This window comes from Oncorhynchus mykiss, chromosome 1 (assembly GCF_013265735.2).
Source record: "Oncorhynchus mykiss isolate Arlee chromosome 1, USDA_OmykA_1.1, whole genome shotgun sequence".
Classification (NCBI taxonomy): domain Eukaryota; kingdom Metazoa; phylum Chordata; class Actinopteri; order Salmoniformes; family Salmonidae; genus Oncorhynchus; species Oncorhynchus mykiss.
In genome coordinates, this window is record NC_048565.1 from 89242583 (window position 1) to 89265166 (window position 22584).

The 22584-nt window shown below is 41.0% G+C and overlaps 1 protein-coding gene across 4 annotated transcripts in view; it reads right to left on the reverse strand.

The window, feature by feature from the left end:
• The window catches only part of ghitm (growth hormone inducible transmembrane protein), a 47222-nt gene that overhangs the window by 19433 nt on the left and 5205 nt on the right, over nucleotides 1-22584 (reverse strand). For 3 of the 4 annotated variants that reach the window (XM_036978480.1, XM_036979087.1, XM_036979551.1), the window contains exons 3-8: nucleotides 18098-18200; nucleotides 17760-17871; nucleotides 12539-12680; nucleotides 10243-10351; nucleotides 9661-9849; nucleotides 6882-7053 (exon numbers count right to left, since the gene is read on the reverse strand). In XM_036978480.1, the coding sequence (XP_036834375.1) occupies nucleotides 6882-7053; nucleotides 9661-9849; nucleotides 10243-10351; nucleotides 12539-12680; nucleotides 17760-17871; nucleotides 18098-18200 (827 nt within the window). 4 annotated transcript variants of the gene reach the window in all.

Sequence of the window (22584 nt, forward strand, 5' to 3'; positions counted from 1 at the left end):
ACTGGACTAGTTGACTATCTGTTTAAACAGTAAGGAACAGAACTGGACTAGTTGACTATCTGTTTAAACAGTAAGGAACAGAACTGGACTAGTTGACTATCTGTTTAAACAGTAAGGAACAGAACTGGACTAGTTGACTATCTGTTTAAACAGTAAGGAACAGAACTGGACTAGTTGCCTATCTGTTTAAACAGTAAGGAACAGAACTGGACTAGTTGACTATCTGTTTAAACAGTAAGGAACAGAACTGGACTAGTTGCCTATCTGTTTAAACAGTAAGGAACAGAACTGGACTAGTTGCCTATCTGTTTAAACAGTAAGGAACAGAACTGGACTAGTTGACTATCTGTTTAAACAGTAAGGAACAGAACTGGACTAGTTGACTATCTGTTTAAACAGTAAGGAACAGAACTGGACTAGTTGACTATCTGTTTAAACAGTAAGGTACAGAACTGGACTAGTTGACTATCTGTTTAAACAGTAAGGAACAGAACTGGACTAGTTGACTATCTGTTTAAACAGTAAGGAACAGAACTGGACTAGTTGACTATCTGTTTAAACAGTAAGGAACAGAACTGGACTAGTTGACTATCTGTTTAAACAGTAAGGAACAGAACTGGACTAGTTGACTATCTGTTTAAACAGTAAGGTACAGAACTGGACTAGTTGACTATCTGTTTAAACAGTAAGGTACAGAACTGGACTAGTTGACTATCTGTTTAAACAGTAAGGAACAGAACTGGACTAGTTGACTATCTGTTTAAACAGTAAGGAACAGAACTGGACTAGTTGACTGTCTGTTTAAACAGTAAGGAACAGAACTGGACTAGTTGACTGTCTGTTTAAACAGTAAGGAACCGAACTGGACTAGTTGACTATCTGTTTAAACAGTAAGGAACAGAACTGGACTAGTTGACTATCTGTTTAAACAGTAAGGAACAGAACTGGACTAGTTGACTATCTGTTTAAACAGTAAGGAACAGAACTGGACTAGTTGACTAGCTGTTTAAACAGTAAGGAACAGAACTGGACTAGTTGACTGTCTGTTTAAACAGTAAGGAACAGAACTGGACTAGTTGACTGTCTGTTTAAACAGTAAGGTACAGAACGGGACTAGTTGACTGTCTGATTAAACAGTAAGGAACAGAACTGGACTAGTTGACTATCTGTTTAAACAGTAAGGAACAGAACTGGACTAGTTGACTATCTGTTTAAACAGTAAGGAACAGAACTGGACTAGTTGACTGTCTGTTTAAACAGTAAGGAACAGAACTGGACTAGTTGACTGTCTGTTTAAACAGTAAGGAACAGAACTGGACTAGTTGACTGTCTGTTTAAACAGTAAGGTACAGAACTGGACTGGTTGACTATCTGTTTAAACAGTAAGGAACAGAACTGGACTGGTTGACTGTCTGTTTAAACAGTAAGGAACAGAACTGGACTAGTTGACTGTCTGTTTAAACAGTAAGGAACAGAACTGGACTAGTTGACTATCTGTTTAAACAGTAAGGAACAGAACTGGACTAGTTGACTATCTGTTTAAACAGTAAGGTACAGAACTGGACTAGTTGACTATCTGTTTAAACAGTAAGGTACAGAACTGGACTAGTTGACTATCTGTTTAAACAGTAAGGTACAGAACTGGACTAGTTGACTATCTGTTTAAACAGTAAGGTACAGAACTGGACTAGTTGACTATCTGTTTAAACAGTAAGGAACAGAACTGGACTAGTTGACTATCTGTTTAAACAGTAAGGTACAGAACTGGACTAGTTGACTATCTGTTTAAACAGTAAGGTACAGAACTGGACTAGTTGACTATCTGTTTAAACAGTAAGGTACAGAACTGGACTAGTTGACTATCTGTTTAAACAGTAAGGAACAGAACTGGACTAGTTGACTGTCTGTTTAAACAGTAAGGAACCGAACTGGACTAGATGACTGTCTGTTTAAACAGTAAGGAACAGAACTGGACTAGTTGACTATCTGTTTAAACAGTAAGGTATAGAACTGGACTAGTTGACTATCTGTTTAAACAGTAAGGAACAGAACTGGACTAGTTGACTGTCTGTTTAAACAGTAAGGAACAGAACTGGACTAGTTGACTGTTTAAACAGTAAGGAACAGAACTGGACTAGTTGACTATCTGTTTAAACAGTAAGGAACAGAACTGGACTAGTTGACTATCTGTTTAAACAGTAAGGAACAGAACTGGACTAGTTGCCTATCTGTTTAAACAGTAAGGAACAGAACTGGACTAGTTGACTATCTGTTTAAACAGTAAGGAACAGAACTGGACTAGTTGACTATCTGTTTAAACAGTAAGGAACAGAACTGGACTAGTTGACTATCTGTTTAAACAGTAAGGAACAGAACTGGACTAGTTGACTATCTGTTTAAACAGTAAGGAACAGAACTGGACTAGTTGACTATCTGTTTAAACAGTAAGGAACAGAACTGGACTAGTTGACTATCTGTTTAAACAGTAAGGAACAGAACTGGACTAGTTGACTATCTGTTTAAACAGTAAGGAACAGAACTGGACTAGTTGCCTATCTGTTTAAACAGTAAGGAACAGAACTGGACTAGTTGACTATCTGTTTAAACAGTAAGGAACAGAACTGGACTAGTTGCCTATCTGTTTAAACAGTAAGGAACAGAACTGGACTAGTTGCCTATCTGTTTAAACAGTAAGGAACAGAACTGGACTAGTTGACTATCTGTTTAAACAGTAAGGAACAGAACTGGACTAGTTGACTATCTGTTTAAACAGTAAGGAACAGAACTGGACTAGTTGACTATCTGTTTAAACAGTAAGGAACAGAACTGGACTAGTTGACTATCTGTTTAAACAGTAAGGAACAGAACTGGACTAGTTGACTATCTGTTTAAACAGTAAGGAACAGAACTGGACTAGTTGACTATCTGTTTAAACAGTAAGGAACAGAACTGGACTAGTTGACTATCTGTTTAAACAGTAAGGAACAGAACTGGACTAGTTGACTATCTGTTTAAACAGTAAGGTACAGAACTGGACTAGTTGACTATCTGTTTAAACAGTAAGGTACAGAACTGGACTAGTTGACTATCTGTTTAAACAGTAAGGAACAGAACTGGACTAGTTGACTGTCTGTTTAAACAGTAAGGAACAGAACTGGACTAGTTGACTATCTGTTTAAACAGTAAGGAACAGAACTGGACTAGTTGACTGTCTGTTTAAACAGTAAGGAACCGAACTGGACTAGTTGACTGTCTGTTTAAACAGTAAGGAACAGAAGTGGACTAGTTGACTGTCTGTTTAAACAGTAAGGAACAGAACTGGACTAGTTGACTATCTGTTTAAACAGTAAGGTATAGAACTGGACTAGTTGACTATCTGTTTAAACAGTAAGGAACAGAACTGGACTAGTTGACTGTCTGTTTAAACAGTAAGGAACAGAACTGGACTAGTTGACTATCTGTTTAAACAGTAAGGAACAGAACTGGACTAGTTGACTATCTGTTTAAACAGTAAGGAACAGAACTGGACTAGTTGCCTATCTGTTTAAACAGTAAGGAACAGAACTGGACTAGTTGACTATCTGTTTAAACAGTAAGGAACAGAACTGGACTAGTTGACTATCTGTTTAAACAGTAAGGAACAGAACTGGACTAGTTGACTATCTGTTTAAACAGTAAGGAACAGAACTGGACTAGTTGACTATCTGTTTAAACAGTAAGGAACAGAACTGGACTAGTTGACTATCTGTTTAAACAGTAAGGAACAGAACTGGACTAGTTGACTATCTGTTTAAACAGTAAGGAACAGAACTGGACTAGTTGACTATCTGTTTAAACAGTAAGGAACAGAACTGGACTAGTTGCCTATCTGTTTAAACAGTAAGGAACAGAACTGGACTAGTTGACTATCTGTTTAAACAGTAAGGAACAGAACTGGACTAGTTGACTATCTGTTTAAACAGTAAGGAACAGAACTGGACTAGTTGCCTATCTGTTTAAACAGTAAGGAACAGAACTGGACTAGTTGACTATCTGTTTAAACAGTAAGGAACAGAACTGGACTAGTTGACTATCTGTTTAAACAGTAAGGTACAGAACTGGACTAGTTGACTATCTGTTTAAACAGTAAGGAACAGAACTGGACTAGTTGACTATCTGTTTAAACAGTAAGGAACAGAACTGGACTAGTTGACTATCTGTTTAAACAGTAAGGAACAGAACTGGACTAGTTGACTATCTGTTTAAACAGTAAGGAACAGAACTGGACTAGTTGACTATCTGTTTAAACAGTAAGGTACAGAACTGGACTAGTTGACTATCTGTTTAAACAGTAAGGTACAGAACTGGACTAGTTGACTATCTGTTTAAACAGTAAGGAACAGAACTGGACTAGTTGACTGTCTGTTTAAACAGTAAGGAACAGAACTGGACTAGTTGACTAGCTGTTTAAACAGTAAGGAACAGAACTGGACTAGTTGACTGTCTGTTTAAACAGTAAGGTACAGAACGGGACTAGTTGACTGTCTGTGTAAACAGTAAGGAACAGAACTGGACTAGTTGACTGTCTGTTTAAACAGTAAGGAACAGAACTGGACTGGTTGACTGTCTGTTTAAACAGTAAGGAACAGAACTGGACTAGTTGACTGTCTGTTTAAACAGTAAGGAACAGAACTGGACTGGTTGACTGTCTGTTTAAACAGTAAGGAACAGAACTGGACTAGTTGACTGTCTGTTTAAACAGTAAGGAACAGAACTGGACTAGTTGACTATCTGTTTAAACAGTAAGGAACAGAACTGGACTAGTTGACTATCTGTTTAAACAGTAAGGTACAGAACTGGACTAGTTGACTATCTGTTTAAACAGTAAGGAACAGAACTGGACTAGTTGACTATGTTTAAACAGTAAGGAACAGAACTGGACTAGTTGACTATCTGTTTAAACAGTAAGGAACAGAACTGGACTAGTTGACTATCTGTTTAAACAGTAAGGTACAGAACTGGACTAGTTGACTATCTGTTTAAACAGTAAGGTACAGAACTGGACTAGTTGACTATCTGTTTAAACAGTAAGGTACAGAACTGGACTAGTTGACTATCTGTTTAAACAGTAAGGAACAGAACTGGACTAGTTGACTGTCTGTTTAAACAGTAAGGAACAGAACTGGACTAGTTGACTGTCTGTTTAAACAGTAAGGAACAGAAGTGGACTAGTTGACTATCTGTTTAAACAGTAAGGAACAGAACTGGACTAGTTGACTATCTGTTTAAACAGTAAGGTATAGAACTGGACTAGTTGATTATCTGTTTAAACAGTAAGGAACAGAACTGGACTAGTTGACTGTCTGTTTAAACAGTAAGGAACAGAACTGGACTAGTTGACTAGCTGTTTAAACAGTAAGGAACAGAACTGGACTAGTTGACTGTCTGTTTAAACAGTAAGGAACAGAACTGGACTAGTTGACTGTCTGTTTAAACAGTAAGGTACAGAACTGGACTGGTTGACTATCTGTTTAAACAGTAAGGAACAGAACTGGACTAGTTGACTGTCTGTTTAAACAGTAAGGAACAGAACTGGACTAGTTGACTGTCTGTTTAAACAGTAAGGAACAGAACTGGACTAGTTGACTATCTGTTTAAACAGTAAGGTACAGAACTGGACTAGTTGACTATCTGTTTAAACAGTAAGGTACAGAACTGGACTAGTTGACTATCTGTTTAAACAGTAAGGTACAGAACTGGACTAGTTGACTATCTGTTTAAACAGTAAGGTACAGAACTGGACTAGTTGACTATCTGTTTAAACAGTAAGGAACAGAACTGGACTAGTTGACTGTCTGTTTAAACAGTAAGGAACAGAACTGGACTAGTTGACTGTCTGTTTAAACAGTAAGGAACAGAAGTGGACTAGTTGACTATCTGTTTAAACAGTAAGGAACAGAACTGGACTAGTTGACTATCTGTTTAAACAGTAAGGAACAGAACTGGACTAGTTGACTGTCTGTTTAAACAGTAAGGAACAGAACTGGACTAGTTGACTGTTTAAACAGTAAGGAACATAACTGGACTAGTTGACTATCTGTTTAAACAGTAAGGAACAGAACTGGACTAGTTGACTATCTGTTTAAACAGTAAGGAACAGAACTGGACTAGTTGACTATCTGTTTAAACAGTAAGGAACAGAACTGGACTAGTTGCCTATCTGTTTAAACAGTAAGGAACAGAACTGGACTAGTTGCCTATCTGTTTAAACAGTAAGGAACAGAACTGGACTAGTTGACTATCTGTTTAAACAGTAAGGAACAGAACTGGACTAGTTGACTATCTGTTTAAACAGTAAGGTACAGAACTGGACTAGTTGCCTATCTGTTTAAACAGTAAGGAACAGAACTGGACTAGTTGACTATCTGTTTAAACAGTAAGGAACAGAACTGGACTAGTTGACTGTCTGTTTAAACAGTAAGGAACAGAACTGGACTAGTTGACTATCTGTTTAAACAGTAAGGAACAGAACTGGACTAGTTGACTGTCTGTTTAAACAGTAAGGAACAGAACTGGACTAGTTGACTATCTGTTTAAACAGTAAGGAACAGAACTGGACTAGTTGACTATCTGTTTAAACAGTAAGGAACAGAACTGGACTAGTTGACTGTCTGTTTAAACAGTAAGGAACAGAACTGGACTAGTTGACTGTCTGTTTAAACAGTAAGGAACAGAACTGGACTAGTTGACTGTCTGTTTAAACAGTAAGGAACAGAACTGGACTAGTTGACTATCTGTTTAAACAGTAAGGAACAGAACTGGACTAGTTGACTATCTGTTTAAACAGTAAGGAACAGAACAAATCCGACAGCAGGACAGATGACTCTGCAGACGTCACTTACGAGTTGATGGGGTCGTATTTCTGCATCCCGTACATGGGGTACGTCTCCGCCCTCTTGATGACCTTCTGGGTGTCGTAGAGCAGGAACATGCTGAAGAGGACCAGACCTCCGTAGATAGCGATGGAGTAGAGGCCTGCTCCCATCGCTGAGGTAGGGGGCAGGAACATTGAGCCTGGGGACAGAGAGAGTGGAGAGGACATTACATTAATACCATGTCCTCAAGCTCAATTAATAATTGAGGGGAAATTGTGTGTCAAGGGTGTTTGTCACCAGAGAGCCAGATCCTAAATAATGCTATTTGAAAAAGAAGAAACTCCAGCACACTGGTATCTTGAATAATCCACTAAAAATTTACTGGGTTTGATGAAACAAAAGGCTACGGTTCAACGGACTTCAATGATGTCTGTCTACCATGTTGTTTTCCATTGATGTCTGTCTACCATGTTGTTTTTCATTGATGTCTGTCTACCATGTTGTTTTTCATTGACGTCTGTCTACCATGGTGTTTTCCATTGATGTCTGTCTACCATGTTGTTTTCCATTGATGTCTGTCTACCATGTTGTTTTCCATTGATGTCTGTCTACCATGTTGTTTTTCATTGATGTCTGTCTACCATGTTGTTTTTCATTGACGTCTGTCTACCATGGTGTTTTCCATTGATGTCTGTCTACCATGTTGTTTTCCATTGATGTCTGTCTACCATGTTGTTTTCCATTGATGTCTGTCTACCATGTTGTTTTTCATTGATGTCTGTCTACCATGTTGTTTTTCATTAACGTCTGTCTACCATGTTGTTTTTCATTGATGTCCGTCTACCATGTTGTTTTTCATTGATGTCTGTCTACCATGTTTTTCATTGATGTCTGTCTACCATGTTGTTTTTCATTGACGTCTGTCTACCATGTTGTTTTCCATTGACGTCTGTCTACCATGTTGTTTTTCATTGACGTCTGTCTACCATGTTTTTCATTGATGTCTGTCTACCATGTTGTTTTTCATTGATGTCTGTCTACCATGTTGTTTTGCATTGATGTCTGTCTACCATGTTGTTTCTCATTGATGTCTGTCTACCATGTTGTTTTTCATTGATGTCTGTCTACCATGTTGTTTTCCATTGATGTCTGTCTACCATGTTGTTTTCCATTGATGTCTGTCTACCATGTTGTTTTCCATTGATGTCTGTCTACCATGTTGTTTTCCATTGATGTCTGTCTACCATGTTGTTTTCCATTGATGTCTGTCTACCATGTTGTTTTCCATTGCTGTCTGTCTACCATGTTGTTTTCCATTGATGTCTGTCTACCATGTTATTTTATTTTCCATTGATGTCTGTCTACCATGTTGTTTTTCATTGACGTCTGTCTACCATGTTGTTTTTCATTGATGTCTGTCTACTATGTTGTTTTTCATTGATGTCTGTCTACCATGTTGTTTTTCATTGATGTCTGTCTACTATGTTGTTTTTCATTGACGTCTGTCTACCATGTTGTTTTTTGTTGATGTCCGTCTACCATGTTGTTTTTCATTGATGTCTGTCTACCATGTTGTTTTCCATTGATGTCTGTCTACCATGTTGTTTTCCATTGATGTCCGTCTACCATGTTGTTTTCCATTGATGTCCGTCTACCATGTTGTTTTTCATTGATGTCCGTCTACCATGTTGTTTTCCATTGATGTCCGTCTACCATGTTGTTTTCCATTGATGTCCGTCTACCATGTTGTTTTTCATTGATGTCCGTCTACCATGTTGTTTTTCATTGATGTCCGTCTACCATGTTGTTTTCCATTGATGTCTGTCTACCATGTTATTGATCTAAAGATACTAACCGATAGAGACCACTGAAACCCACTGCCAGGGTTATTGATCTAAAGATACTAACCGATAGAGACCACTGAAACCAACAGCCAGGGTTATTGATCTAAAGATACTAACCGATAGAGACCACTGAAACCCACACCCAGGGTTATTGATCTAAAGATACTAACCGATAGAGACCACTGAAACCCACTGCCAGGGTTATTGATCTAAAGATAATAACCAATAGAGACCACTGAAACCAACAGCCAGGGTTATTGATCTAAAGATACTAACCGATAGAGACCACTGAAACCAACAGCCAGGGTTATTGATCTACAGATACTAACCGATAGAGACCACTGAAACCCACAGCCAGGGTTATTGATCTACAGATACTAACCGATAGAGATGGTGGAGACCACTGAAACCCACAGTCAGGGTTATTGATCTAAAGATACTAACCGATAGAGACCACTGAAACCCACTGCCAGGGTTATTGATCTAAAGATACTAACCGATAGAGACCACTGAAACCCACAGCCAGGGTTATTGATCTAAAGATACTAACCGATAGAGATGGTGGAGACCACTGAAACCCACAGCCAGGGTTATTGATCTACAGATACTAACCGATAGAGAGGGTGGAGACCACTGAAACCCACAGTCAGGGTTATTGATCTAAAGATACTAACCGATAGAGACCACTGAAACCCACAGCCAGGGTTATTGATCTAAAGATACTAACTGATAGAGGAGGTGGAGACCACTGAAACCAACAGCCAGGGTTATTGATCTAAAGATACTAACCGATAGAGGAGGTGGAGACCACTGAAACCCACAGTCAGGGTTATTGATCTAAAGATACTAACCGATAGAGACCACTGAAACCCACAGCCAGGGTCATTGATCTAAAGATACTAACCGATAGAGGTGGTGGAGACCACTGAAACCCACAGCCAGGGTTATTGAAAGGTACTAACCGATGGAAGAGGCGAAGACGACTCCGAAGCCCACCGCCAGGGGTCCTCCCATGTTGAGGAACTTCTCACTGGGGGCACACATGGCCACGGTGGACAGACCCCCCACTATGCCCGCTGTGTACCAGGCTGCCCTCATCATCAGGGGCCCACCGAGCAGAGTCATGGGGGCTATGACCGCTCCCATCACACCTGGAAACACAGGGACAAATGGATGGATTTATTTATTAGGTCAGTTTAAAAAAAAGGGACCAGGTACGTACATCAAACATGAAAAAGCACCAGATTTTAGCTACACAGCTATTTATCATCTGAGGTCCAAATAAAGAGGTTTTATATATCACAAGATGTTCTACTTAAAGAAAACAGATCTGGTATTTAACAGTCTTCTCAGAATATTCTCACAGGCACAGCACCGGTGTCAGTAAGTACTAGAAAACCCTGCTCCATTCAAGTCGACTGCTGCTGCATAGCGAGGGTATTCTGAACCTTTATACTACTGCCCTCTAGTGGCAGAAAACAAGCAAGTGGGACGTTTCAATTGACAAATGCTTGGTAAAGTGAGAAGGTGAAGCAGTCCAACACCTGCATGTAGCATCCAGGCTAGATGTTTGGCTCCTGGGCTCTGGTCATAAGAGATAGATCTGACCAGCATGCCTGCTCCAATCATGGCTGCAAAGGTAGCTCCAATAGCCTGGTGGAAAAAAAATGACAAATGTCTGTATTATTTGAACAACAAAAAAATACCCACAGTGGCTATTGAAAAGCTATTGAAAAGCTATTGAAAAGCGTCTCTAAATCATACACAATGGTTTGAAAATCAGCACCAGACGTATCAACACAAAACAATGAGGTTAGGTGGGCCCTCAAACCACTACATTCCTTTTTAAGGGTTAATAACATTCAGTGGATGCAGATATACTTTTAGTCATTAGTCACTGGCCCAGTGGCAATAGTCGTGGTAAAAACTAATATTTCCTTGAAGGTAAAACTCAGCGATATGACGTAGATGCAGAAAGTCAACAGCACAGTGGGTCAATTCCCACAACAACTAAAAGCGTTGAAGCTCAACTTCTCCACTGTCTTGGTCCCGTGGCCACCCTGCCGTCTTGGTCCCGTGGCCACCCTGCCGTCTTGGTCCCGTGGCCACCCTGCCGTCTTGGTCCCGTGGCCACCCTGCCGTCTTGGTCCCGTGGCCACCCTGCCGTCTTGGTCCCGTGGCCACCCTGCCGTCTTGGTCCCGTGGCCACCCTGCCGTCTTGGTCCCGTGGCCACCCTGCCGTCTTGGTCCCGTGGCCACCCTGCCGTCTTGGTCCCGTGGCCACCCTGCCGTCTTGGTCCCGTGGCCACCCTGCCGTCTTGGTCCCGTGGCTACCCTGCTGTAACAGCTTCTCAGCTGTCTTGGTCCCATGGCTACCCTGCTGTCTTGGTCCCTTAGCTACCCTGCTGTTTTGGTCCCGTGGCTACCCTGCTTTCTTGGTCCCGTGGCTACCCTGCTTTCTTGGTCCCGTGGCTACCCTGCTTTCTTGGTCCCTTGGCTACCCTGCTTTCTTGGTCCCGTGGCTACCCTGCTATAACAGCTACCCTGCTGTAACAGCTTCTCTGCTGTTTTGGTCCCGTGGCTACCCTGCTGTTTTGGTCCCGTGGCTACCCTGCTTTCTTGGTCCCGTGGCTACCCTGCTTTCTTGGTCCCGTGGCTACCCTGCTTTCTTGGTCCCGTGGCTACCCTGCTTTCTTGGTCCCTTGGCTACCCTGCTATAACAGCTACCCTGCTGTTTTGGTCCCGTGGCTAACCTGCTGTTTTGGTCCTGAGGCTAACCTGCTGTTTTGGTCCGTGGCTACCCTGCTGTTTTGGTCCCGTGGCTACCCTGCTGTTTTGGTCCCGTGGCTACCCTGCTGTTTTGGTCCCGTGGCTACCCTGCTGTCTTGGTCCCGTGGCAACCCTGCTGTTTTGGTCCCTTGGCTACCCCGCTGTAACAGCTTCCCTGCTGTATTGGTTCCTTGACTACCCTGCTGTTTTCGTTCCTTGGCTACCCTGTTGTTTTGGTCCCATGGCTACCCTGCTGTTTTAGTCCCGTGGCTACCCTGCTGTTTTGGTCCCGTGGCTACCCTGCTGTTTTGGTCCCGTGGCTACCCTGCTATAACAGCTACCCTGCTGTCTTGGTCCCGTGGCTACCCTGCTGTTTTGGTCCCTTGGCTACCCGGCTGTAACAGCTTCCCTGCTGTATTGGTTCCATGACTACCCTGCTGTTCTGGTCCCTTGGCTACCCGGCTGTAACAGCTTCCCTGCTGTATTGGTTCCTTGACTACCCTGCCGTTCTGGTCCCTTGGCTACCCTGCTGTTCTGGTCCCTTGGCTACCCTGCTGTTCTGGTCCCTTGGCTACCCTGCTGTTCTGGTCCCTTGGCTACCCTGCTGTTTTGGTCCCTTGGCTACCCTGCTGTTTTGGTCCCTTGGCTACCCTGCTGTTTTGGTCCCGTGGCTACCCTGCTGTTCTGGTCCCGTGGCTACCCTGCTGTTCTGGTCCCGTGGCTACCCTGCTGTTTTGGTCCCTTGGCTACCCTGCTGTTCTGGTCCCTTGGCTACCCTGCTGTTCTGGTCCCTTGGCTACCCTGCTGTTTTGGTCCCTTGGCTACCCTGCTGTTCTGGTCCCTTGGTTACCCTGCTGTTTTGGTCCCTTGGCTACCCTGCTGTAACAGAGTAAAGCTAAATCTATGCAGATGGCAGATCTTTGTGTAACTGTGTGAGAGTGAAGTCTTGCATCTCGCTCATCTTAATATCTGTGGTGCTGCTCGTGACAAAGTCATTTAGCTGAATCTACCTTTTAAAAACAGGCTGTCTTTACTGGTTAAATCCTGGAGAAATAATAAAATGTGAATTACCAGCCAGGATCCTCTCATCATGACACCCATGAGGGCTGGGGTCCTGCTGACGGCCACAGCCGACAGAGCTGTCATCCCCACACTGCCTGCAAAGTACATGTAGGTCGAGTGGATCCTGTCCTTCACGTACTGGGGCCAGATACTGGGGTAGGAGACACAGGGAAAATAAACATTTACAGAGGACAGCACGTTGATTTCAGAGGTCGACCGATTCATCCGAATGGCCGATTAATTAGGGCTGATTTCTAGTTTTCATAACAATCGGTAATCTGCATATTTGGACACCGATCATGGCCGATTATATTGCACTCCACGAGGAGACTGCATGGCAGGCCTGTCATGGCAGACCTGTTATGCGAGTGCAACAAGGAGCCAAGGTAAGGTGCTAGCTAGCATTAAACATATCTTATAAAAAAAACAATCAATCTTAACATAATCACTAGTTAAACTAGTAATATCATCAACTAGTAATGCAGTTATCTAGCTTGTCCTGCGTTGCATATAATCAATGCGGTGCCTGTTAATTTATCATTGAATCATAGCCTATTTTGCCAAAAAGGGTGATTTAACTTCTCTAGGGTAGGGGGCAGCATTCGGAATTTTGGATGAAAAGCGTGCCCAAATTAAACTACCCGTTACTCAGGCCCAGAAGCTAGGATATGCATATAATTAATAGATTTGGATAGAAAACACTAAAGTTTCCAAAACTGTTAAAATAAATGTCTGTGAGTATAACAGAACTGATATGGCAGGCGAAAACCAGAGGAAAATCCATCCAGGAAGTACTATTATTTTGAAAAGCTGTTTTTCCATTGAATGCCTATCCACTATACAAAAACTTAGGACCCAGTTCATGATCTCTATGGCTTCTTCTACATGTGGCCAGTCTTTGGGCATTGTTTCAGGCTTTTACTCTGAAAAATGAGGGAGATACAGCACTTTCAATGAGTGGACAGTGGAAATTTCCAGACATGAGCCAAGCGCGTGATCGGGAGCGTGCATTTTTTGTTTCTCCTTTTCTATTGACGAACCTTTTGTCTGGTTGAAATATTATTGCTTATTTATGACAAAAACAACTTGAGGATTGATTTTAACCTCTTTCAGCTAGGGGGCACTATTTTATGTTTGGGAAAATAACGTTCCCAATGTAAACGGCCTATTTCTCAGGCCCATATGCTAGAATATGCATATAATTGACAGATTAGGATAGAAAACTCTAAAGTTTCCAAACTGTCAAAATATTGTCTGTGAGTATAACATAACTGATATTGCAGGCTAAACCTGAGGAAAATCAAACCAGGAAGTGGCTTCTATTTTGAAAGCTCCATGTTCCATAGCCTGCCTTCGCTCCATTTAAAGGGATATCAACCAGATTCCTTTTCCTATCGCTTCCTCAAGGTGTCAACAGTCTTTAAACATAGTTTCAGGCTTTTATTTTGAAAAAATTAGCGAGAAAGATAACATCGCGTCAGGCGTTAGCATGAGTTTTGCTTGCGCAACAGAGCTTGGGCAGCCATCGTCTCTCCCTCTCCTACTGAAAAAGACAGTGCCGGTTGATATATTATCGATTATATATTTTAAAAACAACCTGAGGATTGATTATAAAAAAACGTTTCACATGTTTCTGTGGACATTACGGATACTATTTGGAATTTGTCTGCGTTGTCGTGACCGTTCGAGCCTGTGAATTTCTGAACATTCGTCAAACAAACGGAGGTATTTTGGATATAAAAATAACCTTTATGGAACAAAAGGAACATTTATTGTGTAAATGGGAGTCTCGTGAGAGAAAACATCCGAAGATCAAAGGTAAGCGATTCATTTTATTGCTTCTCTGATGTCCGTGACCAATCTACTTTGATGCTAAGTGTTCTTAATGTTTTGTCTAGTGATCGATAAACTTAAACAAACGCTTGGATTGCTTTCGCTGTAAAGCATATTTTCAAAATCGGACACGACAGGTGGATTAACAAAATGCTAAACTGTGTTTTGCTTTATTGCACTTGTGATATCATGAATATAAATATTTTTTGTAATATTATTTGAATGTGGCGCTCTGCAATTCAGCGGTTGTTGATGACAATTATCTCGCTAACGGGATAGGTAGCGTCAAGAAGTTAAAACATTGTTTGACATGTTTCTACTAACTTTTATTGTTATTTTTTGACTTTTCGTCTTGATGTTGAGAACGCGCATTGTGCCTTTGGATTACTGAACTAAACTGAGGTTTTTGGACATAGAGGAACATTATCGGCAACATTTATTGTCCTAACATAATCGCGCCATGTGCTTTCGCCGTAAAGCCTTTTTTTAAATCTGACACAGCGGTTGCATTAAGGAGAAGTTTATCTGTATTCGTTTATTTAACACTTGTATCTTTTATCAATGTTTATGATGAGTATTTCTGTTATTTGATGTGGCTCTCTGCACTTTCACCGGATGTTTGTTTGAGACAGTGATTACTGTACATAACGCGCCAATTTCAACTGAGGTTTTCGGACATAAAGAGGAACTTTATCGAACAAAACACACATTTATTGTGTTACATGAAGTCCTGTGAGTGCCATCTGATGAAGATCAGAGGTTAGTGATTCATTTAATCGCTATTTCTGACTTTTATGAGCCCTCTTCTTGGCTGGAAAATGGATGTATGGTTTTCTGTGACTAGGCGCTGACCTAACATAATCGCATGGTGTGCTTTCTCCGTAAAGCCTTTTTGAAATCGGACACAGTGGTTGGATTTACAAGTTTATCTTTAAAATGGTGTATAATACTTGTATGTATGAGGAACTTTAATTATGGGACTTCTGTTGTTTTGACTTTTGCGCCCTGCAATTTTCACTTGCTGTTGACGCTACTGTCCCACTGGTACCAGACAGGTTAACAAGCACATTTGCAAAAAAAGCATTGTCGTTGCAAGTATATATTTTTAAACCTGCATGTAGTTAATATTGCCTGCTAACATGAATTTCTTTTAAATAGGGAAATTGTGTCACTTCTCTTGCGTTCTGTGCAACAGAGTCAGGGTATATGCAGCAGTTTGGGCCGCCTGGCTCATTGCGAACTGTGTGAAGACTATTTCTTCCTAACAAAGACAGCCAACTTCGCCAAAGGGGGGATGATTTAAAGAAAGAGCATTTGCGAAAAAAGCACAATCGTACCTAACTATAAACATCAATGCCTTTCTTAAAATCAATAGACAACTATATTTTATTAAATCTGCATATTTAGTTAAAAGAAATTCAGGTTAGCAAGCAATATTAAACTAGGGAAATTGTGTCACTTCCCTTGCGTTCATTGCACGCAGAGTCAGGGTATATGCAGCAGTTTGGGCCGCCTGCCTCGTTGCGAACTAATTTGCCAGAATTTTATGTAATTATGACAACATTGAAGGTTGTGCAATGTAACAGGAATATTTAGAGTTATGGATGCCACCCGTTAGATAAAATACAGAACGGTTCCATATTTCACTGAAAGAATAAACATTTTGTTTTTCGAAATGATAGTTTCCGGATTTTACCATATTAATGACCTAAGGCTCGCATTTCTGTGTGTTATTATAATTAAGTCTATGATTTGATATAGCAGTCTGACTGAGCGGTGGTAGGCAACAGCAGGCTCGTAAGCATTCATTCAAACAGCACTTTCGTGCGGCGTTTGCCAGCAGCTCTTTGCAATGCTTCAAGCATTGCGCTGTGTATGACTTAAAGCCTATCAACTCCCGAGATTAGGCTGGCAATACTAAAGTACCTACTAGAACATCCAATAGTAAAAGGTATATGAAATACAAATGTTATAGAGAGAAATAGTCCTATAATAACTACAACCTAAAACTTCTTACCCGGGAATATTGAAGACTCATGTTAAAAGGAACCACCAGCTTTCATATGTTCTCATGTTCTGAGCAAGGAACTGAAACGTTAGCTTTCTTACATGGCACATATTACTTTCTTCTCCAACACTTTGTTTTTACATTATTTAAACCAAATTGAACATGTTTCATTATTTATTTGAGACTAAATAGATTTTATTGATGTATTATTTTAAGTTAAAATAAAACTGTTCATTGTTCATTCAGTATTGTTGTATTTGTCATTATTATAAATATATATATTTTTAAAAAATCTGCTGATTAATCGGTATCGGTGTTGAAAAATCAGAATCGGTCGACCCAGAGTTGATATACCTGCACAATAGGCACCCTGTTCCCAACATAGGGCACTATACTCAACCAGGAATCATTAGGGCTCTGAGTGCACTCTGTAGGGAATAGGGTGCCATTTGGGACACAGGTAAAGTAACACCTTCCTTTGAGTTGTGGTGAAACCTATGGAACTACACAGAAATAGCTGCAGTAATAACAATGACACATACACTTGATACCGGTTGAATTGTTAAACCACTGTACCTTCATGGGACAACACCAGTACAACACACTACCATGGGATAACACCAGCATAACACACACACTACCATGGGATAACACCAGTACAACACACACACTACCATGGGATAACACCAGTACAACACACACACTACCATGGGATAACACCAGTACAACACACACACTCTACCATGGGATAACACCAGTACAACACACACACTACCATGGGATAACACCAGTACAACACACACACTACCATGGGATAACACCAGTACAACACACACACTACCATGGGATAACACCAGTACAACACACACACTACCATAGGATAACACCAGTACAACACACACACTACCATGGGATAACACCAGTACAACACACACACTACCATGGGATAACACCAGTACAACACACACACTACCATGGGACAACACCAGTCCAACACACACACTACCATGGGATAACACCAGTACAACACACACACACACACTAGCATGGGATAACACCAGTACAACACACACACTACCATGGGATAACACCAGTACAACACACACACTACCATGGGATAACACCAGTACAACACACACACACACACACTAGCATGGGATAACACCAGTACAACACACACTACCATGGGATAACACCAGTCCAACACACACACTACCATGGGATAACACCAGTACAACACACACACACTACCATGGGATAATACCGTACAACACACACACACACACACTACCAATGGGACAACACTAGTACAACACACACACTACCTTGGGACACTACTAGTACAACACTAGTACAACACACACTACCAATGGAAGCATTAGCACTTACACTGCCCTCTCGATGGCTCCGATCTCATTGGACATGCCTAGTCCGTAGTAGCACAGAGCTCCCAGGCCTACAGCAGCCCCTCCAGCCAGGAACATCCTGCCCATGTTATCCACTGCAAGGGAATACAGAGCACATTTACACCAGTTAAAACCTGCTGCTGACCGGCACAAGGCACTGACTTCATGATGTAACTGTGAGGGGTGTGTGAGGGGTGTGTGAGGGGTGTGAGACGGGCCTGTGTTTACATGACAGGTCCATCCTGCCCCCCCCTAGCAAGCCGACGTTTGTGTTGCGAGGTGCCATTTTTTTTAAATGGTTTAGTAAGTCAAAATATTCACTTCTGATGGCCGTATCAGTTGCTGGTTCGAAAGCTGCCTGTTGGAGCTGGTCCTTGGCCGTTTTCCCACGACGGAAACCAAATCTGGATTTGGTGGAATAGCCCTGATGAAAGAGGAAAATAAAAGGTTAGTATTACACAGAATCAGTTATTATTGCGGCATGTTGACCTACAATTGAAGACATACAATTTGTCCACAGGTCGGGTCTTTCAGAGAAAAACGAGTCGATGTCCCCACAGAAATCTTATTAGCATTATAAATACATTTTAAAAATGTTTAATTATTTATATATTTTTTTAAATCGCCATAAAAATATGTGTCAGTTTAAGCTGGAGATGTACAGGCTCTCTGTTTATCCATGTATGAAGTTGTTATACTGTCATACTGTTCTCTCTGCTACCACACAGCAAGTGGTACCAGCGTACGAAGTCTGTAACCAATAGGATCCTAAACAGTTTATACTCCCAAGCCATTAGACTGGTAAATAATTAACCAATAGCTACCAGGACTACCTGCATTGACCCTTTTTGCACAAACTATTTTGACTCATCACATTAGCTGATGTTACTGTTTATTATCGTCACTTTATCCCTACTTATATGTACATATCTACCTCGTAACCCTGTACATGGACTCGGTACTGGTATCACGTGTATATAGACAAGTTATCAATCCTAGTATTACTATTTTTATTTTCCTCTCTGCATTGTTGGGAAGGGCCCATAAGTAATTGGTAGTCTACACAAAGCATGTGACAAATTACATTTGATTTAAAGACCCTGAGACATGAAATGCTAAAGACCCTGAAACATGCCAGCTGCAACATGACATGCTAAAGACCCTGAAACACGACATGCTAAAGACCCCGAAACATGACATGCTAAAGACCCTGAAACATGACATGTTAAAGACCCTGAGACATGCCAGCTGAAACATGAAATGCTAAAGACCCTGAGACATGTCAGCTGAAAACATGACATGCTAAAGACCCTGAGACATGACATGCTAAAGACCCTGAAACATGACATGTTAAAGACCCTGAGACATGCCAGCTGAAACATGACATGCTAAAGACCCTGAGACATGTCAGCTGAAACATGACATACTAAAGACCGAGACATGCCATGCTAAAGACCCTGAAACATGACATGTTAAAGACCCTGAGACATGCCAGCTGAAACATGAAATGCTAAAGACCCTGAGACATGCCAGCTGAAACATGACATGCTAAAGACCCTGAGACATGCCAGCTGAAACATGACATGCTAAAGACCCTGAGACATGTCAGCTGAAAACATGACATGCTAAAGACCCTGAGACATGCCAGCTGAAACATGACATGCTAAAGACCCTGAGACATGCCAGCTGAAACATGACATGCTAAAGACCCTGAAACATGACATGCTAAAGACCCTGAAACATGACATGTTAAAGACCCTGAGACATGCCAGCTGAAACATGACATGCTAAAGACCCTGAGACATGTCAGCTGAAAACATGACATGCTAAAGACCCTGAGACATGCCAGCTGAAACATGACATGCTAAAGACCCTGAGACATGGCAGCTGAAAACATGACATGCTAAAGACCCTGAGACATGCCAGCTGAAACATGACATGCTAAAGACCCTGAAACATGACATGCTAAAGACCCTGAGACATGACATGCTAAAGACCCTGAAACATGACATGCTAAAGACCCTGAGACATGACATGCTAAAGACCCTGAAACATGACATGCTAAAGACCCTGAGACATGCCAGCTGAAACATGACATACTAAAGACCCTGAGATATGCTAAAGACCCTGAGACATGACATACTAAAGACCCTGAAACATGACATACTAAAGACCCTGAGACATGCTAAAGACCCTGAGACATGACATACTAAAGACCCTGAGACATGCTAAAGACCCTGAGACATGCCAGCTGAAACATGACATGCTAAAGACCCTGAGACATGCCAGCTGAAACATGACATGCTAAAGACCCTGAGACATGCCAGCTGAAACATGACATGCTAAAGACCCTGAGACATGACATGCTAAAGACCCTGAGACATGCCAGCTGAAACATGACATGCTAAAGACCCTGAGACATGACATGCTAAAGACCCTGAAACATGACATGCTAAAGACCCTGAGACATGCCAGCTGAAACATGACATACTAAAGACCCTGAGACATGACATACTAAAGACCCTGAAACATGACATGCTAAAGACCCTGAGACATGCCAGCTGAAACATGACATACTAAAGACCCTGAGACATGCCAGCTGAAACATGACATGCTAAAGACCCTGAGACATGCCAGCTGAAACATGACATGCTAAAGACCCTGACGCAAAGAAGGGGGCATTGGAGGGTGCCAACACGTGACCGAGACAATACCAGAGAAAATATGAAAAACACACACACACCTCCAAAACAAGCTACACATATCCAAATATTTGCCGCCTTAGGGGACTTACATATCCAAATATTTGCCGCCTTAGGAGAGATTCAAGCTCTCATTGAGCCTGTGCCAGCATTGTGACTGCATGGGAATGTATGTGAAGTAGCTATAGAAACCGTCACGCTTTGGGGCCAAAACATTTGGACTTGGAGAAGTCGGTAACCAAGGAGTAAATCAGCAGCAAACCAGGGCAGGGAGCCACCAGCTACAGAGAGACTGGTCTCTCTTCGTCTCCCCCTCTCAGAAAAAAACTCAGATATATAGCAACTACATACAGACAAGAGTTGGTCTGTATGGCTCAATCAATTCCAACCATGTGTCTTCTTGTAGTGTAATTAATTAATCTAGTGTTGATTATTAACTTTGTTATCTTATGACTTATTTCTCTATTTTATGTCTATGTGTACTACTGGTAAGGACAAAACAAAAAAAAGAAAACCAAGCCAAGCATCCCACAGTGATTCTCCCTAAATTCCCTTTCCCCTCGGTGTCTCACTCACTCAACTGTGTTTCTAACCACTTCCTGTAAACAAGTGCGCATACACAAGCTCCTGTTAGACCTACAGAAATAAACGCCTATAGAAACTAGTCTAACTGATTCTACATCTGCGTTGCTTGCTGTTTGGGGTTTTAGGCTGGGTTTCTGTATAGCACTTTGTGACATCTTTATTTATTTTGCACCCCATTATTTTTATTTCTACTTTGCACATTCTTCCATTGCAAATCTACCATTCCAGTGTTTTACTTGCTATATTGTATTTACTTTGCCACCATGGCCTTTTTTTTGCCTTTACCTCCCTTTATCTCACCTCATTTGCTCACATCGTATATAGACTTGTTTCTACTGTATTATTGACTGTATGTTTTGTTTTACTCCATGTGTAACTCTGTGTTGTTGTATGTGTCGAACTGCTTTGCTTTATCTTGGCCAGGTCGCAATTGTAAATGAGAACTTATTCTCAACTAGCCTACCTGGTTAAATAAAGTGAAGGTGAAATAAAAAAATAAAAAATCTGCTGATGTAAAACATTTTAAAAATGAATACATTTTCATTGAAAATGTTACATAGAATTTATCCTGTGAAACATGTTCTGGAAAGATTCAAGTTGACTATTAACGTGATTTCTGTGGAATGGAGAAGGAGACCATTTTGCGTTTGTTTTTTGCCTGTATTTATAGTAGAATGTTTTGGATTGACATACAGAATGGTGTTACCCAAAAAAATAGGACCGGTTGTACTATTTAATGGTTTTGATATAATGGTTTATTTCAGAAATTCTGATATAGATAAAGATGTAGTATATTTAATTCAACTGCAAAATAATACTAGGTAAATTTCATATTCACAAATGCAAATGGTCTAATTCAAAACCTAACTTTTTTCACTTTATAAATGAATTTAAACAATATGGCACTACTTTACCTACAATGAATAACAAAAAGGCAATTCAAACTTGTTGTATTATTAATGAATATGATTTGTTTGTTTACGATTCCTGGCGATGTAAATAGTTTGTGTGTTGTATGCTTGTTTGCTTGTGACTATTCCTCTTTTGTTTGCTGATATGTTAATACAGTTTATTTAGATTTCAAATACATTTGATCGATACACAAGCTAAATACCTTGCCAAACGCCGACATCTTATTCACAAAACTCAAACTGGACTTGTTGACTGAAGTTGGGGAATATCTATTTCCAACAACGACCTGCAGGTTGGTAATAACTGCGTCCAGTCTATTTTCCTCTTAGGCTACTTTGTGGTTGTCACTAGTTACCACAGCCACAAAGTCAAAATTGGCTAATAGGCTATATAGTAAAAATGCATTATTATTTTTTTAAGTGCTTTTGGTCTTCGTTAGGGTTAGACATAAGGTTAGCAGTGCGGTTATGGTCTAGGGTTAGGTTTAAAATCGGATTTTAATCAGATTAAATTGTAGAAATAGGCTGGGGTTTATGACTTTGTGGCTGTGGTAACTAGTGATGAACCTACTTTGTGAACTGTTAGTCCCCCCCCCCCCCCCCCCCCCTG